The 22655-nt window shown below is 38.2% G+C and overlaps 1 protein-coding gene across 3 annotated transcripts in view; it reads left to right on the top strand.

Moving 5' to 3' along the window:
• NBAS (NBAS subunit of NRZ tethering complex) overlaps positions 1–22655 on the top strand; it is a 394766-nt gene that overhangs the window by 225975 nt on the left and 146136 nt on the right. For all 3 annotated transcript variants that reach the window (XM_050754036.1, XM_050754037.1, XM_050754038.1), the window contains 3 exons: positions 9650–9817; positions 12093–12206; positions 12535–12658. In XM_050754036.1, coding sequence (XP_050609993.1) covers positions 9650–9817; positions 12093–12206; positions 12535–12658 — 406 coding nt within the window. The remainder of the gene's footprint in view (positions 1–9649; positions 9818–12092; positions 12207–12534; positions 12659–22655) is intronic.

Raw genomic sequence — 22655 nt, forward strand, 5'->3', positions numbered from 1 at the left:
GACTTTGTGCTGATGATTCCCTGCTTAATAGCTGTAGCCCTGACGTCTCTTCCGAGTTCCGGACATGAATGTACAGTTGCCAACCTAACATCTATAGCTAATTTCTTTTTTTTTTTTTCTAATTATACTTTAAGTTCTAGGGTACATGTGCACAACATGCAGGTTTGTTACATATGTATACATGTGCCATGTTGGTGTGCTGCACCCATTAACTCGTCATTTACATTAGGTATATCTCCTAATGCTATCCCTTCCCCCTCCCAGTTAATTTCTTTTAGATAACCCAATCTCAATATGTTAAAATGGAACTATTCATTTCAACCCTCTTCCTCCCCCCACCTACCACATCCCCCAAAACAATGACCTTCTTTCTGTAGTCTTTCCCATGTCACGAAATAGAACTCTTTGTAGGTGTTCACATCATAAATCTTTTGCTGTCATCCTTGATTCTTCTCCTCCTTTTTGGGACATCCTGCTGATCCCACTTTCACAGTTGACTCAGAATTGGGCTCCATTTTACCATCACCACTGCTACCACTCAGGTCTAAATTATCATCGTATCTCCCCTGGAGTCATAAAGTAGTGTCCTGTTTGTCTCCCTGCTTCTGCTCTTGCTATAGTCTATGGTCAACAATATAGCCAGAGTGTTTCCTTCAAAATACATCAGATCATGACACATTTCTCAAAACCTTTCACTCAGAGTAGAAACTAAGGCTTTACAATCATCTACAAGGACACCCAGGGTCTCTTTTCCCCACTGTTATGCTTTAATGTTGGACTTTATTTTCCTTCCACCTCTTCCCTGCCCCCAGTACACACATTCATTTTGCTCAGCTGACTCTAGTCATACTGGCTTTTTTTTTTTCTTCCCCCTTTTTGCCATCTTTTAAGCATTCCCAGCAAGCTGTTGCCTCTGGATCCTTATACTTGCTGTATTTTACCTGGAACGCTCTTCCCAAATATCTGTATCCATATGACTTATCCTTTCACTTCCATCAGGTGTCTGCTCAAATGTACTCTTTCTCTGTGTTATTATAGTGTTGTCACCCCTCCACATGGCTTTATTTTCTTTCTAACTCATAAACATGTATAAAACTTATCTGATATGCTTTTCTGACATGCTTTATATTTATTTTTGCTTGTCTTTTACTGGATTGTGAGCTCTTTGTAGCAGATACTATGCATGTTTAGTCAGTGTTATATTTCCAGAATTTACAACAATGCCTGTCACAAGCTGATGTCATAAACATTTGTGGAAGAATGAATGAGTAAGTGAGGGAAGATATGGATGTGATGAGTGGGGATAAGTTCTGATATTAAATGGGGAGGAATATTTGAATGGGATCCTATTTGATAATTTCTCAGTTCATTGGTGAAATAAGGCAAATTGCCTTATTTTCCTTTGTTCCCTACTGTTCCATGAGTTTCTTAGGAACAGGGGCCATATCTTAATCGTCATGGTAATCCTGTTGCCTAGCACCGGGTCTTAAACATAGTAGGCATGCCAAATTATGTGGTCAGGAAACTTACTTTGTGGGTTCATCTAGAACCCAAAGTCATTTATCAAAAGTAATTTTAAAAATTGGGCATGGAAAAAAGAAGATTAAAAGTATGCTCTATATACCTCTCTTTTTCCAGAATGTAGGTTTCATAATCTGGATCCAAAAATTCTAGGAGATCCAAGAAGAGTTTGGCCTCTAAAACCCCTGAAGTAGTATGCCTAATATTAATTTTTAAAAAAAAATTTAGACCACAGGGTTTGGCTGTGTCACCAAGGCTGGAGTGCAGTGTAGTGCAGTTACAACTCACTGCATCCTTGAACTCCTGGGCTTAAGTGATCCTTCTGCCTCAGCCCACGAAGTAGCTAGGACTACAGGCACATGCCACTATCCTTGGCTAATTTTTATTTTATTTATTTTAGATACAGGGTCTCAATATTTTGCCCAGGCTGGTCTCGAACTCCTGGCCTCAAGCGACCCTCTTGCTTCAGCCTCCCAAAGTGCTGGGATTACAGGCGTGAGCCCCTGCACCTGGCCAGTATGCCTAATTTGATGTGTGTATGTGTGTGTGTGTGTTTGTGACTTTGTATTCATGTGAGTGCACATGCACATTTGTTCCGTTTTCTGGGTAAAGGGCTCAGCTTCCATCAGACATGTATAGGAGTCCATGGCCTCTAAACATGAGAGCAGCTAAGCTGTAACTTTGCCTGCTAATTGGCAGATGAGATGAAGCAGAGTCAGACTTTAGAGTGATGTACTCCATAGAGTGTTTTTCTGTTGCTTGTTCTGACAGGTATTTCTAAAAGTAGTATCACCGGTAATAAGGATTGCATGCTTAGTATTTTGAGTTCAGATGAAATTTGCTATAAGTAAGTGTTAGGTGCAGGGAAGTACTTTGGGTTATTTAAGGCTATGTTGGAGGAGAGTGGTAGTGGTTGAGCTCAACCTAAACTGCCACCAGTTCAGTTTGCAGTAGGCCAATAGATTTCTCAGAAATTAACCCTTATTGCCAGATACGGGAGAAAGCTACTCCCAAATAGATTATTTGTCATAGTAATTGGCCAACAATTTTTTCTGTGAGTCACACTCGACACATGGAACTATCCGTGTTCTTGTGAACTTGTTTGGTGATGGTGTCTGTTGTTATAGGATTTGAAAAATATTATTAGTGCTTAATAAGCTAAGCTTTGAGCTGTGTAACACACTTGACATTAATGAGATTTCATGTTAACTTTTATGCTGGGAACTGATGACTTGGTTTTGAGGTTTAATCTATTTCTGCTGTTATACACTCTAAATTAATTAGCAGTGTGCCACTATGAATATAAAAAGTGGCAGTAGTAATCATTTCGGGGGTAAGTTTTGCCTAACCTCATTTTTCTTTCTCCATTATATGAAGTTAAAAGAAATCTATTTTCTTCATTAATGTTTCTGGTTAAACTATGATCTTGGTAGACTGCCCCCAAATTAAATACCACTTCTATGGTCCAAATGAGCCTTTCATTTTACTTTCTCTTTTGTGATTCTCATTAGGAGAAGCTCTTACAGGAAATCCTTTTATCACATACATTTCTGAGCATGTGAATTTCATTTATCTTCTGAAACAAACTTTTAACTTTCATACATTTTAAGTTTCCTATCTTGAGCTAGATAGGAAGCACAGTTTAGGTCCTTTTTATGAAATAGAATAATTGTTTTGTGGCCTGCATTTTTCTTTTTTTATTTTTGTTTTTAACTTTTTATTTCCATAGGTGTTTGGGGAACAGGTGGTATTTGGCTACATGAGTAAGTTCTTTAGTGGTGATTTGTGAGATTTTGGTGCACCCATCTCCCGAGCAGTGTATACTGAACCCAATTTGTGGTCTTTTATCCCTCACCTGCTTCCCGCTCTTTCCCCCTGAGTCCCCCAGGCTGGACTGCACTATTATAGCTAACTGCAGCTTCAAACTCCTGTGCTTAAGCAGTCCTCCCTCATCAGCCTCTGGAGTAGCTAAGACCATAGGCACATGCCACCACAAAAAAATTATTTAATTTTTAAAATATTAAATATAACATTTAAACAATTAAATGAAATTTTTAATATTTTTGTAGAGATGAGATCTTGCCATATTGCCCAGGCCAGTCTCGAACTCTTGGCCTGAAGTGATCCTCCTGCCTCAGTCTCCCAAACTAGTAGGATTACAGGTATGAGCCACTGTGCTGGCTTAGCCTGCATTTTTTATTGATATTTTTCAATTGTTTCATTTACCTCTAAAGGAAGTTGTATTCTGCTTAAGTGCCATAATTCTTATCATGTTTATATTTTCAGTTCTATACTTGGATTAGTTGATGACTTTCAAATCATTCAATACATCCTCTCAATTTAGAAGATTCTAAAGATGAACAGGAATTGAAAATGTGACATGAAATCTTTTTTGAATAACATTTACCCACTCTGAATACAACATATGAGACTTTTTTTTTTTCCCTATATGGAGTCTTGTTCTGTCGCCCAGGCTGGAGTGCATTGGTATGTCCTGATCTCACTGCAGCCTCTGCCTCCCGGGTCCAAGCATGTCTCCTGCCTCAGCCTCCCGAGTAGCTGGGATTAGAGGTGTGTGCCACCATGCCCAGCTAAATTTTGTATTTTTAGTAGAGACGGGGTTTCACATGTTGAGCAGGCTGGTCTCGAACTCCTGACCTCGTGATCTGCCTACCTCTGCCTCCCATAGTGTTGGTATTACAGGCATGAGCCACTGTGCCTGACCACAAATGAGACCTTTGAAAATATATCTTCAAACGTTTAAACAGCACAGTAAAACCAGACTTCTTACACCTATATATACATCCAAGCAATAGAGATTTTTCTCATACTCTGAGGCTCTAGCAATGAATAAATTGTGTCCCTGATCTTGAATAGCTCACTGTCTAGTTGGAAAGAACAACAAAAAAATAAATATCAATATATTATGGCAAGTGCATTAATAGTATGCATATAATATTTGAGTGGGTAAAAGTGTGATACTGTCTTAAGATTTTACTTACAGCAAAAATATTACATGTCAAGGAAAACTTAGAACATCTTTTTGATCTTGGAACAGGCAAAGATTTCTGTTTCTGGTTTTTTTTTTTTTGGAAATGAGGATCCCTGTCATCCAGGCTGTGGAAGGCAGTGGCGTGATCACAGCTCACCGCAGCCTTAACCTCCAGGGCTCAAGCAATCCTACTACCTCAGCCTCCCACATAGCTAGGACTAGGGGCACGTGCCACAATGCCTGGGTAATTTTTTATTTTGTAAAGATGGGAGTCTTACTTTGTTGCCATACTGGAGATTTCTTAAATATGATACAAAAAGTACTAATCATAATTAAAAACTGACGAATTGGACTAATTTAAGATTAGTCCAATTAACAGATTAACATCTATTAATCACAAGACACTATTAAGAGAATGAAAATGTGATATACAGAGTAATAGCAAATATTTACAATTCATGTATTTAATAAGGAATGTGTATCCAGAATATATAAACATCTTCCGTAAGTGAATAAAACAGATGGATAACCATTAGAAGAATGGCAAAAGACTCCAACAGACACTTGACAAAAGAATGTATTCAAATGGCCCAACATATACAGAAAGGTATTCAACTTCATTAGTCTCTGGCGAGGTGCAAATTAAAACCACAAAGAGATACCATTACAGAATTACCAGAGTTGCTCAAATGAAAAAGACTTGAAATACCATTTGTTGGTATGGATGCGGAGCAACCAGAACTCTCATAATTGCTGGCTAGTGTAATAACCACTTCAGAAAATATTTGCACTATTTAGTAAATCTGGACAAATGCATATTCTATGCCTTAGCAATTCCACTGCTAAGTATATACCAGAAAAGCGTATGTTCACCAAAATAGAATTACCAGCATGTCAGGGCAGCACTATTGGTATTATCTTCGATCTGGGGACTACCCAAATGCTCATTAATAGAAGAAAAAATAAGTAAGTTCTGGCATGTTTGTTACAACATGATATGACATAGTAATGAGTTGAACACTTTTTTTTAATTTTACTTTTTATAGAGATGAGGTCCCGTTGTGTTACCCAGGCTGGTCTCAAACTCCTGGCCTCAACTCATCCTCCCACCTTGGCCTCCCTAAGTATGGGGATTACGGGCGTGGAGTTGAACAATCTTTACTCTCAAAATCTGAATGAATGTGTGTTGAGTGAAAGAAATCAGAACAAAAGAGTACATAATTTCATTCATATAAAGTATAAAAATAGACAAAATTAATTTATGCTGCTGCAAATCAGGGTAGTGTTTGTTTTGGCAGGGTTAGTGGCTGCGAGCGAGCTCGAGAGGAGCTTCTAGGATTCTGGTGGTGTTATGTTTCTCTGCCTAAGGGCTTGTTACATAAGCTTGTTAAATTTTGTTAAACCATACAATCATTTGATATGGCTTATACATCAATGAAAAGTTGTTAAAAAAGGATACCATGGATTAAACACAGGAAGGGAGAATATATGCTGGCCGTAATTGTCTTTGCATCATGGGACTGTGAATAAATAGTATTCTTTTTCTTTTGCATACTTTTTTTGAATTTGCAAACTATCTTTAGTGAACTTGTATTAGTTTTATAATGCAGAAAAACAAACGAGCTTAAATAAATACAAATATAAATGTGCATGTAATATTGCCAGCGTGTCAAAATCCTGTAAAGAACAAGTGAACTGTACGCTTTGATGCTAAATTGGGTTAAGGAGAAGAGAGGAGGAGACACCTCTAGGCCAGTTGTCTATAGGCAGCATATTCAACTTATTTGGTCCTCAGTTTACTTTTCTGTCAAGTAGCATTATAATTTTTAACACTTTCATAGTGTTATTGTAAAATGTAGGGATGCTTGTATGAAACACTTAGCTCAGTCCTGGACGCATAGTAGGTGTTTAATAAATGGTAGCCATTATGATTCTTAAATACTATAAACAAGATGCTGGACTTTACTGCTGGTAAATAATGTATCTAGGTCTTTGTTTCTTCTCTGTATGAACCTGGTCCTCTGTATTCCTCAACAACTTGCACTGCTCGTTTTTTTTTTTTTTACCTCCACTGTATCTGACCATGCTTCACAAACAATTATAGTTTTCCTGTTACTGACTTTCCTTCCATTGTTTTTTTCTTTCTCCCAGATCTCCAGTAAGTTCCATCTTGAACTTCCTTTGTTAGCTGATTGGATGGAATTTCTCTATTTATCTGACTTACCTCAGGCCCTTTTTACATTTATATGAATTAGGACAAAAACATTTAAACATAATATATACATTTAATTGGAAAATACCTTATGATAACTTCATTATGTTCCCAGTGTCACTACCTCAATTCAGTCCCTAATTATGTTAAACTGGGATTGAGGCACCAGTCTCCTAACTGGATTCTTGATCCTGGAAGAATATTACTGAAATACAAAGCTGATTATGTTACTCCCTTTTCTTAAAGCCTTCCAGTGGCTTTCCCATCCCTCTAGTTGACAATGGAGGTTCTTGGGTGTGGTTTATAGTTCTCTTGCAGGGTTTATAGGTCTCTTGCAGGGCTTAACTCTACCTTCTTTCATCCTCACCTCCTGCTATTTCTTTTTCCATGCTGTGTTCTGTGTCTTTGCTGAGTCACTTAAGGTTCCTCTATTTTGCCATGTTTCAGAAGTTGCACCCTCTTAAGTTGCATTTTCTTCCTGAAATCATTTTCACCAGTTCTTCTCTAGAAACCGTCAATTTTTTCCCTCTGAAAGATTACCTTCTCTGCGAAGCCTTCTGTGATCACACCTCCAGGCAGAGGATGTAATGATCTCTCTTTGTGTTCTCATAGTACTCTCTATGTGTTAATACCTCTCGTATAAAAGTTGTTATTATTCTGTAATTATTTCTCTATATCTCTGCTTTCTTTCCTATTTTCTGAGCTCCTTGAGGGCAGAGCCTATGTCTTACTCATTTTTGTCACCCCATTGCCTAGTATGAGATATATAAACTGAGAGAGAAAACGAGTTCATGTGTGGAACACCAGCTATAAGGGAATCGAGGAAATACAGTTTTTGGCTTCTCAACTTCTAGCAACAGTAAGACAATCTGTAAGGGGGTCTGAGTGGAGTCGAGTGAACTAAACTGTAATATCTGCCGCAATCTGGAACCCAGGAGGAGATACTGTATTTTTTTGGCACTCAAACCTCAATTATTTTTTGTATTGTTGCCCTGATAGTATACAGGCTTTTCGTCTGTTTTTTTTCTTTATTTACATATCATTCATTTTTATATGTTGCTGTTTTTATAATTAAATTATAGTATATAATACTGCATTGAGTTGATGGTTTTTGCACTTTTTAATGCCCAAGAAACCAACAGGAAACAATTTTTTTTTCTTTTTTTTGCATGACCAAACCAGTTTACAATACTTACGGGGAACCTTAAACAATAGCCAGCTGGGTAAATTGTAAGCATTGGTTAATATAGCTTACATACGTTTCCCTTTAGAAGGAAGAATAAAGGCATTTATTTGTGTCCTAATGTAATATATTTGTTTTCTGTTGCTGCTGTCTTATATTACCACAAACTTTGCAGCTTTAAAACAATGCAACTGATCATTTTATAGTTCCTGTAGGACAGAAATTTGACAGACTTGGTTGAATCTCTTCTTAGAGCCACACAAGGCCAAAATCAAGGTGCCAACAAGGCTGTGTTCTTTTCCAGAGGCTCTGGAGAAGATCTTGTTTCTGTGTTCTTTCATGGTGTTGGTAGGTTTAATTCCTCATGGTTGTAGGACTGAGGTCTGCATTATCTTACTGGATGTCGCCTGAGGGCTGTTCTCAGTGTCTACAGGCTGCCTACATTCCTTGGCCTGTGGTTCCCTTTTCTTCCTCTTCAAAGCCAACAACTGTGGGTTGAGTTCCCTACTGCTTCAAATCTCTGCTGCCTCTTCCCCCATGGCTTACCTCTGACACTCATTCTCCTGATCCTCATTGGGAAATATTCTCTGCTTTAAGGGCGCTTGTGATTAGCTTGGTCCTACTCAGATAATTCAGGATAATCTCCTTACTTCGAGGTCTGTACCGTTAATCACACCTGCCATTTTCTTTGCCACGCCGTGTTACATGGTCACAGCTTCTAGGCATAAGGATATGGCCATCACTGGGGGCCCATAATTCTACTTACCATATATGGCAACTGTCAAGTTGATCTAAAAGAGTGAGTTCTGAGTATTTGTTATGTGATGATGCCCTGGTAATTATTGATTACATGATTTATTACTTTATTATCACTTAAATTGTGTCTTAATGAATAACATGATGTAGACTTAAGTAGCCAAACCAAGCTATTACATTATCCTTCTATAAGTCACAACAAGCTATTGGTATTGATAAACTAAGCCTTAAGTTTTTCTTCTGTTTAACTGAGATTCTTAAGAAAAAAACATAAGTGGAAGTGGATAGACACTAAACTAAGAAGTTATAGAACAAATAATATTTTTCTTTGACTAAATGCAGATATGGTCTTCATCCTTTTGGTTTCAAAGACTGTAATTAATGAATTGACATTTTCTCCCTGTGGAATCTCTCAGATTAGTAAATGGAGAGTGAGAATTTCAGCTGATTGCTTCAGGATTGGCAGGAGGTACCACATAATAAACCCATCAAACACTATTAATTACCTACTTGTTTGGACTGAAAACATGCCTTTTACTAGTTAAAGGTTGATTGTCTGAATATTCTACTTCTTTCTCGATCACAGTAGCATTATTCAGATGAATAATTTATTTCTTAATTAACCTAAATAATAAATACTTTAAATGTATTGTCAAGGAAACACATATGAGTATCTCATGGTTGGGATATTAGATTGGTAAAAAATAAAATACCAATTATTTGCTTTATAAATATTTTTGAGGGATTATTTAACTAATGCACTATGCTGTTTTTCTCTTCTCCCAATTTTATTTTTATTTTTTGGCAAATGATTGAGAGAGGAACAATATGTTGATAGTACTCTTTTAACATTTATTTTGTAACAAGCCAAGATTAATGGATTTTTAAATTTATCTGTCTTGATGTTTAATATCTGATCATTTTAAGCAGTCACATTATCACTCTCTTTCCTGTTCTTATGAGAATGCATTTTTGCCCTTGCTAGGATGAAGTAGGTGTTCCAGGTAGCAATTCAGCTGACCTGTTACGCTGGACCACTGCTACCACCATGAAAGTCCTTTCCAACACCACGACCACCACTAAGGCAGTGCTGCAGGCCGTCAGTGATGGGCAATGGTGGAAGAAGTCTTTAACTTACCTTCGACCCCTTCAGGTAAGCAATGCATCTTTCTTCTTAAAATCAATTGCATGGTTTATATAAATTCATTAGCAATGTTTCAGTTGTTTTCACTGTTACATCTTTATCTTGTCTAGATTGTTCAAACAATCTCTTAAGAAATGTAGGCCTCTCATCAGATAGGGAATGAGTAATCTGTTTTATAGAATGTAATATCAGTACTTGCAAAGGACACTAATAGAGATTTAGGTAAGGCTTGGTTTATATATCAGAATTTAGCGAGATGAAAAGAAAAATTTTCAATGCTTACTTGCTTTTGCTATATTTCTATAGGCTGGTAGTTGAGGAAGAGTGCTAGGAGGCAGATTGGGGGCTCTCAGGAAAGAAAACAGTTGAACAGATTCCTGTTCCCATTCTGGAAGTCAAAGTCAGGGCAGGGAGTTGAGCAACTGAGTTTGCTCTGCATTCTCATACTGCAGTCCTTTAATCTCACACTGGAAAACAAAGAGGAAAAACATACAACTGTTAGCAGTTCGCCTCAAACAAACACTCCTTGTGCATCTCATTCATTCATTCAGCAAATACTTATTAGGCATTATTTTCCTGTCAAATACTGTCCTTATTACTGGGAATATGGTGGAGAAACACTTCAGTCTAATTCCCTTCTCCTGTGGAACTTATATGTCAGCGAGGGAGATACAGAAAATACATATTTGTATAATAATGTAATGGCACGTGATAACAAGCATGACAAAGATTACATAAGCAATGTAGGTAGATCCTGAGGAGTGAAGTTCTGATTGAGATGGAGAAGTTAGGATTTTCAGAAAAGGAGTCACTTTGAGCAGAAATATGATTGAACCAAGGAGAACAAATACAAACCCTAGCTCCCCCGTACTAGGGCAGCACACTTGACATCTGCATAGAACATAAAAGGGGCCAGTGTGGTCTGAGCTGAGTGAACAATGGGGAGAATGGTAGGAGATGAGATCAGAAGGTGGTGGGGAGGCCCATCATTGAAAGCCACATGTAGACTGTGATAACAACTATAGATTTTGTTTTAAGTAAGATGGAAAGCTTTTGGAGAATTTCGGCAATGCTGTTGTATGATCCAACTTTACTTTTACTATGCTCATTTAAGTGCTGTAGAAAGAGAAGAAAACAGACAGTGGAATCAGTCCTCCCGATGAGAGAAGTGGGTAGTTTGAACCAGGGTAGTGACAAAGGCAGTGAGAAGAGGTTGGTTTGGGGATGTATTTTTTAGACCTGCTGGTGGTCTGGATGTGGAAGAAAGAGGAGACCTAAGGACGGTGGTCCCTACAGTTGGATAAGTGAAGATGCCGTTTACTGAGACGCTATTAAATCTCAGCTGTAATTTTTATCATTTGCAGTGGCAGCTTCATCGTTTACCTAGACTATGCTTGGCATAAAGTAACCACAGTAAACCTTGGAGGAATGGGTGAATTCCTTTTACTTGCCTTTCCCAGTAAGGAGCTTTGCAATCTATTTGGAGAGAGCAAAACATAAAGACAGTTATCTATAATCTAGGCATACTACAGTTCTTGCTAATCTGCAGTGCTGGTAACAAGTCTTAAAGCCGTGTGTGGGTGGTAGTTGTGAGGGAGATGGGGATCATGAAAGGGACACAGTCATATCATCTTGCATCCATCTGGCAAGGATTCAGCAGGTAAGGTCTGAACTGGGCCTGGAAGGAAAGTTAGGATCTCACCGAGCAGTTGGCATGGCAGGACCCTCACAGTGGGAGAAAGACATAGAAGCGGGTAGGATGCATAAAGCGGGCAGTTTGGTTGAGGCGGAAAGTTAGCCTTTAATGTAAGTTAACATTTAAAAACCTCAAATGATATTCCACGTAGTTTAGTTGTTAGGCTGTTGGTTGTTTGCCTCGTTCAGAGCTACTAAAGGATTTTTAAGCAGAGCAGCAACATGGACAAGATGATGTTTTCGAGTGGTTGTTCTGACTGTAGTGTAGAAAACTCACCATGTGAACAACACTGACTGCTTCAGTGTTTCTCATTCATTGATGTCAAAGTGACCGGGAAAAGAAAAAGGCACTGCGGGGTGGGGTTGATGTGCTGCTCTTCGCATGTAGTAGTTATCCTTTGTTCTCTGCTGGGTGTCTGTGACTCTGGCTCTCTTTTTAGGTCATGGGAAGCGCAGGAGGCATTCATCAGTTTCTCCTGAAATCAATCTTTTCTTCCTCCCTCTCTCCCTTCTTTCCTTGCTTTTACTACTTCTACCTCCTTGCCTTCTCTTTCTTTTTATCCATTGTTCTTTACTTTTTTCTTTTTAGGGTCAAAAATGTGGTGGTGCATATCAAATTGGAGCTACAGCCAATGAAGATCTAGAGAAACAAGGGTGTCATCCTTTTTATGAATCTGTCATCTCAAATCCTTTTGTCACTGAGGTAAGGACAGTGTGTCTAAGAACACAGATACAACTGTCATGCTGTTGTAGACAGCAGAAACAAAAACTAAAATTTTCCTGAAAATGGGCTTTTTATCTTGGTTCTTACTCATGTTAATCATTGGTTTTTACATGTGTTTTTGGTATATATTATGACACATTATGAGATTAAAATCTGTTTAAAAATGTTTCATAAAAAATGTGCTTTAGTTTCTGAGCAGTTATTCAGGTCACCAGAAAGCATAACATCCTATAATTGTGTTTTGTAAGCATATATTTGTAGGACAAAAGGCACCCTATTACATAGTGAAACTGCTTCTTTTATCTAGTCTGGAGGAACCTATGACACTTATCAGCTTGTTCCAGTGGAAAGTTTTGCGGAAGTATTGCTGAGAACTGGAAAACTGGCAGAGGCTAAAAATAAAGGAGAAGAAGTATTTCCAACAACTGAAGGTAAGAGAGAAGGTTCTAGTTCCTTGACAGTGTGTAACTCTAGGTGTACATTGTTAGCCAAGAATGTACGAATGAACAAGAGTTTAGAAAAGACATTTTTCAGTTTGAATTGCATAACTTGACACCATCATTCATTCATTCATCCATTTATTAATTTTGTGTAAAACATTTATTGAGAACCTACTGTTTTCAGGATTTGTACTTATATTGAGGATTTAAAGGGATGAATATCATTCCCATCTTTAACTGGCTAGTTATGTAAAGTGATTCTCATAGTGAATGGAAAAAATGCTCAATAAAATTTATTTCCTGATTTTATGCTTAATAGAATGTAGATCATATTTGATCTTCAGAATTTTCTGCTTGGCGGAATATCTTTCCATGTGGAAATTTTTGAAAAGAATTAAATGCATGCAAGTTTACCAAAGACAGCTTACAATTTATACCTTTTTTCCCTTTAGCCTCCTTCTTTTTAAGGTTCTAGGATAGTTTCTTTGACTGTGTCTTTTCAGTTCCCCCGCTCTCTGCTCTGCCATCCTTAGAGAATATCTCATAATTCAAAGGCTGCTGGAACTTCAGCTATCTTGTCTATATTTCAGATATAAGTGAGGAGGAAAAGGGGGACGGAAAAACAGTTTTCTTGAAAGTCCTATCCACAACTTGCACTTATTATTTTATTACTTATTAGTACTTTTTATTGTATTACTGGCCACCTCTTACTGCCAATAAGCCTGAGCGGTGCTGTCTGTTAACTGAGCACTTTGCTATGTAAAATAAAATTCGGAAAAATGCGTACAAGGAACAGAACTACTAAATCCCCCCAAAAGCTGATACTATAGTTTATTTTTAGATTTTTTTTCTATCACTACTCACATGCTGCTGGGGCGAGGAGAGGCAAATACCACTTCCCTATCCACTGTGCGGGTCCCTTGAACACTAGAGGTTTTTACTACGTTTACCATATTTCTTCGATTCTGAGATTCATGTTTTTCTATCTGTCCCTCCGTTATCAGGGCATGTATCACAGTTATGGATATATTTATGTTTCTTTTCTTCTCCAAAAAGCTATTATTAAATTTATGGCACATCTTACAATTGAAATTGAGTATATATGAAAAGTATAGTCGTGTTTCTCTTTCCCTGTTTAATTATTATTTATTACTTCTTGCTGTTCTTTTATTTTTATTGTCTTACATCAGTTGGCCCATGGATTAAATATGATTGGTTATCAAGGTAGTTTGTACAGATAGAATCTGAGCCCTTAAGAAAATACTAGGTTGGATGCAGACCTGTTATTTGGCATAATAATGGACTGAAGTAATAACCAGAACATTCGCAAACATTGGTTTATACGATATTTTTATTATTTAGTGTGTAAAGTGTGAGCATACCTTATTTTATTGTTCTGTGCTGTATTGCACTTCGCAGATACAGTGCTTTTTTAAAAATTGAAAGTTGATGGCAATGCTATGTCAAGCAAGTCTATCAGAACCATTTTTTCAACACTGTGTGCTCATTTCATGTCTGTGTCACATTTTGATAATTGTCACAGTATTCCAAACTTTTTCATGATTATTGTATCTGTTACAGTGATTTGTGATTAGTGATCTTTGATGTTACTCTTGTAATTGTTTTGGGGCACCATGAACTGCACCAGTGTAAGATGTAAACTTAATTGATAAATGTGTGTGTTTTGACTGCTCCACTGACCAGCCATTTTCCATCTCTCTCCCTCTTCTCGGGTCTCTCGGTTCTCTGAGTCACAACAGTATTGAAATGAGGCAAGTTAATAACCTATAATGGCCTATAAATATTCAAGTGAAAGGAAGAGTTGCACATCTCTAAAGTAAAAGCTAAAAATGATGAAGCTTAGTGAGGAAGCTGTGTTGAAAGCTGAGAAAGACTGAAAGCTAGGCATCTTGCACCAAATAGTTAGCCAAGTTGTGAATGCAGAGGAAAAGTTCTTGAAGGAAGTTAAAAGTGCTGCTCCAGTGAACACACAGATTATAAGAAAGCAAAACAACCTTATTGCTGGTGTGGAGAGAGTTTTAGTGGCCTGGATAGAAGATCAGACCAGCCACAACATTCCCTTAAGCCAAAGTGTAATCCAGAACAGGTGCCCTTTACTGCCTGTAATTCTGTGAAGCCTGAGAGAGGTACGGAAGCTACAGAAGAAAAGTATGAAGCTAGCAGAGGTTGGTTCATTTTGAGAAATTGCCACAGTCACCACAACCCTCAGCAACCACACTCCTGATCAGTCAGCAGCCATCAACATTGAGACCCTTCAACTGCAAAAAGATTAGGACTTACTCAACGCTCAGATGATGATTAGCATTTTTTAGCAATGAAGTATTTTTCAATTAAGGTGTATGCATGATTTTCTAGATATAATGTTATTGCCTGCTGATTACACTACAGTATAGTGTAAACATAACTTTGATATGCGCTGAGAAACCGATTAATTTGTGTGATACAATTTATTGCAATATTCACTTCATTGCAGTAGTCTGGAACAAAACTCACAGTATCTTTGAGGCATGCTTGTACATGTATGTGAATTTGAATACATCTCATGTAAAAGGTGTGGTTTACAAAAAGGCAAAATAATGGAAGCACATGGTTAAAGGTCTTAAAGATGGCTGCTTTTTTGGAGTAGACCCGCTGAAACTGATTGCTCAGTGTATTGAGGCTGCTGATCTTTTCGAGTGCTGTTTTTGGAGAAATGTTGAGTATGTAAGCAATTAGGCCCTTCAGAGGTGCATATTTCTGGGTTAGTCAGCTTCCTCTTCATAGAATCCTTACAGTGCTCAGCCATCTTTATGGTAGTTGATAACTAAATGATGAGACATCAAAATGATCTTGAGAAGTAAAGCAAATAGTGAGGTTTTCTTGTGGAGCTTTATGGAGTGGGGGAAACATACTTGAAGATGATCAGGGATCTCTTCCAGTTCCCTTTCTAACCGTGTGGACATTATTCACTGGAGGAGAGGTCCTCGAGCCACCTGTGTGCTAGGCCCTGTCCTAGGAACTTGGAATATAAAGTTGGAGACATTGTCCCTGTCTTCAACGGGCTTATAAAAGAGTTGGGGAGACAGACAGATGTGTGTGTGATCGGCACTATGACAGGCAAACTCAGAGGCACTGGGATGGTCGAAGTGGCAGCTGAGGGAGAAGGTGTTGTGAAGAGGCTTTCTGAAGCAGCCGATATTTGACTTGGACTTGGAAGGATGAATAAGGGAGGAAGTGGATAGAGAGGTGGGTTTGGGGCAAGAAGAAATGGGATATTTTAGGAAGATGGAGTAAAATTCATAGAGGCAAAGAAGATTTAAAAATTTATGATTTTTCAGGGATTTGTAAGCTATTCCAATACGTGGAGAGGAAGGGTATGTGTGGCCAGCCAGTGGAGAGATGAAGCCATAGTAGGCTGAGAAGAAATGCAAGGCTTTGTGAGTGAATTTAAACATTTTGAAGGAACCCTCTATCAAAAGCTGTAGGGATTTCAAGCAGAAGAATATCATTCCATTCTTCTTTGCTTCCATTTTCTTATCTATAAAATGAGCATAACAGCCTGAATGTTCTGTCCTGGGCTGTTGCTCTCCAGTGGCACCCTGATGGGCTCCCACATGTGTGCCTTCGCTCAGACTGGTCCCCTGACCTGCATGATTGTCCTCACTACCACCTTGCCCTGCAGTCGATCCAATTCAGATTTCACAATTTTTTCAAACTTACCTCTGTAGTTCTCCTTCCTGGTTACACTTTAGAATCTCTTAGGAATTTTTTTTTTTTTTTTTTTTTTTTTTGAGATGGAGTCTTGCTTTGTCCCCCAGATTGGAATGCAGTGGCAGCGATCTCCACTCACTGCAAGCTCCGCCTCCCAGGTTCACGCCATTCTCCTGCCTCAGCCTCCCGAGTAGCTGGGACTATAGGTGCCCACCACCACGCCCAGCTAATTTTTTTGTATTTTTAGTAGAGATAGGCTTTCACCGTGTTAACCAGGATTGTCTCGATCTCCTGACCTCATGATCTGCCCGCCTCGGCCTCCCAAAGTGCTGGGATTACAGGCTTGAGCCACCGCACCCGGCAGGAAATTTTTAAGAAATACTGTGGCCCTAGAATCTGTTTTAGGTGATTTTTTTTTTCCCCCAGAAACTCTGGAATTGGGCCTAGGTTTTTTTGTTTTGTTGTTTTGTTTTGGTTTGTTTGTTTGTTTTGAGACAGGGCCTTGCTCTGTCGCCCAGACTGGAGTGTAGTGGCATGATTGTGACTCACTGCAGTCTCAACCTCTTGTGCACAAGTGACCCTCCCACCACTGCCTCCTGAGTAGCTGAAACTACAGGTGCGCACCACCATGCCAAGCTAATGTTTGTTGTTGTTAATGTAGAGACCGAGTCTCCTCATGTTTTCCAGGCTAGTCTCAAACTCCTGGGCTCAGGCAATCCTCCCATCTCAGCCTCCCAGACCACGCCTGGCTCATACATCAAGTGTTTTCTAGAAAACCTCAGGGGATTCAGTTGTGAAACCATAGTCAAGACTATTTGGAAAGTTTCACCTCAGATATTAGATTCTCCCCAGCCTCGTGTGTCCATTCTTCATACTGAGACTTAACTGTCTGAGCTTCTCACCAGGCAGCACAGAGAAAGCTCCCCATGTCTTTTATGGCTGTGTGTGGTCTCTTCAACTTAGGGTTCAAACTCTGAGTAGCACATCTACTTCTCACTCTTTTATCCTCACAGCTGTGAGGATTTTCTATGTGGTAGGTGCACAATGAATGTCTCCTCACCATGATGAAAGTACAGCATGTCTATCGGAGTCACTGGGCCAGTGAACTGAGCGTATGCTCTTAGTGTGTCTGCATCCTAGTGTGTGTACTGTTCCTAGTCATGTCTATGGGATTTTAAGGGCCTGCAGTGATTTTTTGTCTGCCCTGGTGTTTCTTGAGATTATATTTTCTGACAATCAGATTTTAATATTTCACCAGAGAAAGAATCTAAGTCTATTAAGGAGTTAAAAATTTTAAATGTCATTGAATGATAAAAACATTTCAGAGCACTTACGATTTATATTAAGAAAACGTATTACTATACCATCAATATTAAATATAGAGGTGATTTTAATAATAATCTCTTTTATTTACATTTGGGTTTATAATTTATGAAGCATTTTCATATTCCCTATCACATTTTGTATATTTTGATAATTCCAATATATCTGGAACAGTTACCTTTGGCTATTTTATAGTATCAAATATTTGTCAGAAACTCAGCAGAATTGAAGAGTGATGTAGGTTATAAATGACACAGAATAAAAATTGTGGTAAAAAAGTAATTCTTGACTTTAGTTTAGAAGTAGGTCATAATACAAATTAAACTTCCTAACATAGTCTGACTTTTTAGAACTTTTTAATAAAGTTGATGAAAAGATTTTTATGGAGACTAAAGAAAATTGGTCATTATTTATTTAGCTAAATGAATGATTTAATGGCTAATGATTTCAAAATCAATAATAAGGGCAACTTTCCTCTGTGAGTTTCATTCTGGAATTAAATATATCAGAGTGCTTTCCAGAGGCATTTACTTTGCACATAATTAGCCCTTGAAGGCTTAAGCAGTTTTATTTTATTTTTTATTTTATTTTATTATACTTTAAGTTCTAGGGTACATGTGCACAATGTGCAGATTTGATACATAGGTATACTTGTGCCATGTTGGTTTGCTGCACCCATCAACTTGTCATTTACAATAGTTATTCCTCCTCATGCTATCCCTCCCCCAGCCCCCGACCCCCTGACAAGTCCTGATGTGTGATGTTCCCCACCCTGTGTCCAAGTGTTCTCATTGTTCAGTTCCCACCTATGAGAGAGAACATGCGGTGTTTGGTTTTCTGTCCATGTGATAGTTTGCTGAGAATGATGGCTTCCAGCTTCATCCATGTCCCTGCAAAGGACATGAACTCATCCTTTTTTATGACTACATAGTATTCCATGGTATATATGTGTCACATTTTCTTAATCCAGTCTGTCATTGATGGACATTTGGGTTAGTTCCAAGTCTTTGCTATTGTGAATAGTGCTGCAATAAACATATGTGTGCATATGTCTTTATAGTAGCATGATTTATAATCCTTGGGGTATATACCCAGTAATGGGATCTCTGGGTCAAATGGTATTTCTGGTTCTAGATTCTTGAGGAATCGCCACACTGTCTTTCACAATGGTTGTACTAATTCACACTCCCACCAACAGTGTAAAAGTGTTCCTACTTCTCCACATCCTCTCCAACATCTGTTGCTTCCTGACTTTTTAATGATCGCCGTTCTAACTGGTGTGAGATGGTATCTCATTGTGGTTTTGATTTGCATTTCTCTGATGTCCAGTGATGATGAGCATTTTTTCATGTGTCTGTTGGCTGCATAGATGTCTTGTTTTGAGAAGTGTCTGCTCATATCCTTTACCCACTTTTTGATGGGGTTGTTTGGTTTTTTTCTTGTATATTTGTTTAAGTTCTTTGTAGATTCTGGATATTAGCCCTTTGTCAGATGGGTAGATTGCAAAAATTTTCTCCCATTCTATAGGTTGCCTGTTCATTCCAATGGTAGTTTCTTTTGCCGTGCAGAAGCTCTTTAGTTTAATTAGATCCCATTTGTCAATTTTGGCTTTTGTTGCCATTGCTTTTGGTGTTTTTAGCCATGAAGTCCTTGCCCATGCCTATGTCCTGAATGGTGTTGCCTAGGTTTTCTTCTAGAGTTTTTATGGTTTTAAGTCTAACATTTAAGTCTCTAATCCATCTTGAATTAATTTTTGTATAAGGTGTAAGGAAGGGATCCAGTTTCAGCTTTCTACATATGGCTAGCCAGTTTTCCAAGCACCATTTGTTAAATAGGGAATCCTTTCCCCATTTCTTGTTTCTCTCAGGTTTGTCAAAGATCAGATGGTTGTAGATGTGTGGTGTTATTTCTGAGGGCTCTGTTCTGTTCCATTGGTCTATATATCTGTTTTGGTACGAGTACCATGCTGTTTTGGTTACTGTAGCCTTATAGTGTAGTTCGAAGTCAGGTAGGGTGATGCCTCCAGCTTTGTTCTTTTTGTTTAGAATTGTCTTGGCAATGCAGGCTCTTTTTTGGTTCCATATGAACTTTAAAGTAGTTTTTTCAAATTCTGTGAAGAAAGTCATTGGTAGCTTGATGGGGATGGCATTGAATCTGTGAATTGCCTTGGGCAGTATGGCCATTTTCACTATATTGATTTTTCCTATCCATGAGCGTGGAATATTCTTTCACTTGTTTCTGTCCTCTTTTATTTCGTTGAGCAGTGGTTTGTAGTTCTCCCTGAAGAGGCCCTTCACATCCCTTGTAAATTGTATTCCTAGGTATTTTATTCTCTTTGTGGCAATTGTGAATGGGAGTTCATTCATGATTTGGCTGTCTGTATGTCTGTTATTGAATGCTTGTGATTTTTGCACATTGATTTTGTATCCTGAGACTTTGCTGAGTTGCTTATCTGCTTAAGGAGATTTTGGGCTGAGATGATTGGGTTTTCTAAATATACAATCATGTCATCCCAAAACAGACAGTTTCACTTCCTCTTTTCCTAATTCAATACCCTTTGTTTCTTTCTCTTGCCTGATTGCCCTAGCCAGAACTTCCAATGCTGTATTGAATAGGAGTGGTGAGAGAGGGCATCCTTGTCTTGTGCCAGTTTTCAAAGGGAATGCTTCCAGTTTTTGCACACTCATTATGATATTGACTGTGGGTTTGTCATAAATAACTCTTATTATTTTGAGACACATTCCATTAGTACCTAGTTTATTGAGAGTTTTTAGCATGAAGGACTGTTGAATTTTGTCGAAGGCCTTTTCTGCATCTATTGAGACAATCATGTGGTTTTTGTCATTGGTTCTGTTTATGTGATGAATTATGTTTATTGATTTGCGTGTGTTGAACCAGCCTTGCATCCCAGGGATGAAGCCCACTTGATCGTGATGGATAAACTTTTTGATATGCTGCTGGATTCGGTTTGCCATTATTTTACTGAGGATTTTCACATCGATGTTTGTCAGGGATATTGGTGTAAAATTCTCTTTTTTTATTGTGTCTCTGCCAGGCTTTGGTACCAGGATGATACTGGCCTCATAAAATGAGTTAGGGAGAATTCTCTCTTTTTCTATCGATTGGAATAGTTTCAGAAGGAATAGTACCAGCTCCTCTTTGTACCTCTGGTAGAATTCGGCTGTGAATCTGTCTGGTCCTGGACTTTTTTTGGTTGGTAGGCTGTTAATTATTGCCTCAATTTCAGAGCCTGTTTTTGGTCTATTCAGAAATTCACCTTCTTCCAGGTTTAGTCTTGGGAGGGTGTATGTGTCTAGGAATTTATCCATTTCTTCTAGATTTTCTAGTTTATTTGTGTAGAGGTGTTTATTGTATTCTCTGATGGTTGTTTATTTATGTGGGGTTGGTGGTGATATCCCCTTTATCATTTTTTATTGTGTCTATTTGATTCTTCTGTCTTTTCTTCTTTATTAGTCTTGCTAGCAGTCTATCAGTTTTGTTGATCTTTCCAAAAAACCAACTCCTGGATTCATTGATTTTTTGAAGGGTTTTTTGTGTCTCTATCTCCTTCAGTTTTGCTCTGATCTTAGTTATTTCTTGCCTTCTGCTAGCTTTTGCATTTGTTTGCTTTTGCTTCTCTAGTTCTTTTAATTGTGATGTTAGGTGTCGATTTTAAATCTTCCCTGCTTTCTCTTGTGGGCATTTAGTGCTTTAAATTTCCCTCTACACACGGCTTTAAATGCGTCCCAGAGATTCTGGTACCTTGTGTCTTTGTTCTCATTGGTTTCAAAGAACTTATTTATTTCTGCCTTCATTTCATTATGTATCCAGTAGTCATTCAGGAGCAGGTTGTTCAGTTTCCATGTAGTTTTTTTTTTTAGTGGTTTTGAGTGAGTTTCTTAATCCTGAGTTCTAATTTGATTGCACTGTGGTCTGAGAGACAGTTTGTTGTGATTTCTGTTCTTTTACATTTGCTAAGGAGTGTTTTACTTCCAATTATGTGGTCAATTTTAGAATATGTAGGAAGTGGTGCTGAGAAGAATGTATGTTCTGTTGATTTGGGGTGGACAGTTCTGTAGATGTCTATTAGGTCTGCTTGGTCCAGGGCTGAGTTCAAGTCCTGGATATTCTTGTTAACCTTCTGTCTCATTGCTCTAATATTGACAGTGGGGTGTTCAAGTCTCCCATTATTATTGTGTGGGAGTCTAAGTGTCTTTGTAGGTCTTTTAGAATTTGTTTTATGAATCTAGATGCTCCTATATTGGGTGCATATATATTTAGGATACTTAGCTCTTCTTGTTGAATTGATCCCTTTACCATTATGTAATGGCCTCCTGTGTCTCTTGATCTTTGTTGGTTTAAAGAGTGTTTTGTCAGAGACTAGGATTGCAACCCCTGCTTTTTTGTTTTGCTTTCCATTTGCTTGGTAGATCTTCCTCCATCCCTTTATTTTGAGCCTATGTGTGTCTCTGCACGTGAGATTGGTCTCCTGAATACAGCACACTGATGGGTCTTGACTCTTTATCTAATTTGCCAGTCTGTGTCTTTTAATTGGGGTGCTTAGCCCATTTATATTTTAGGTTAATATTGTTATGTGTGAATTTGATCCTGTCATTATGATGTTAGCTGGTTATTTTGCCCATCATTTGATGCAGTTTCTTCATAGCATCAATCGTCTTTTACAATTTGGCATGTGTTTGCAGTGGCTGGTACCAGTTATTCCTTTCCATGTTTAATGCTTCCTTTAGGATCTCTTATAAGGCAGGCTTGGTGGTGACAAAATCTCTCAGCATTTGCTTCTCTGTAAAGAATTTTGTTTCTCCTTCACTTATGAAGCTTAGTTTGGTTGGATATGAAATTTTGGGTTGAAAATTCTTTTCTTTAAGAATGTTGAATATTGGTCCCCACTCTCTTCTTGCTTGTTGGGTTTCTGCCGAGAGATCTGCTGTTAGTC

This window comes from Macaca thibetana, chromosome 13, assembly GCF_024542745.1.
Source record: "Macaca thibetana thibetana isolate TM-01 chromosome 13, ASM2454274v1, whole genome shotgun sequence".
Classification (NCBI taxonomy): domain Eukaryota; kingdom Metazoa; phylum Chordata; class Mammalia; order Primates; family Cercopithecidae; genus Macaca; species Macaca thibetana.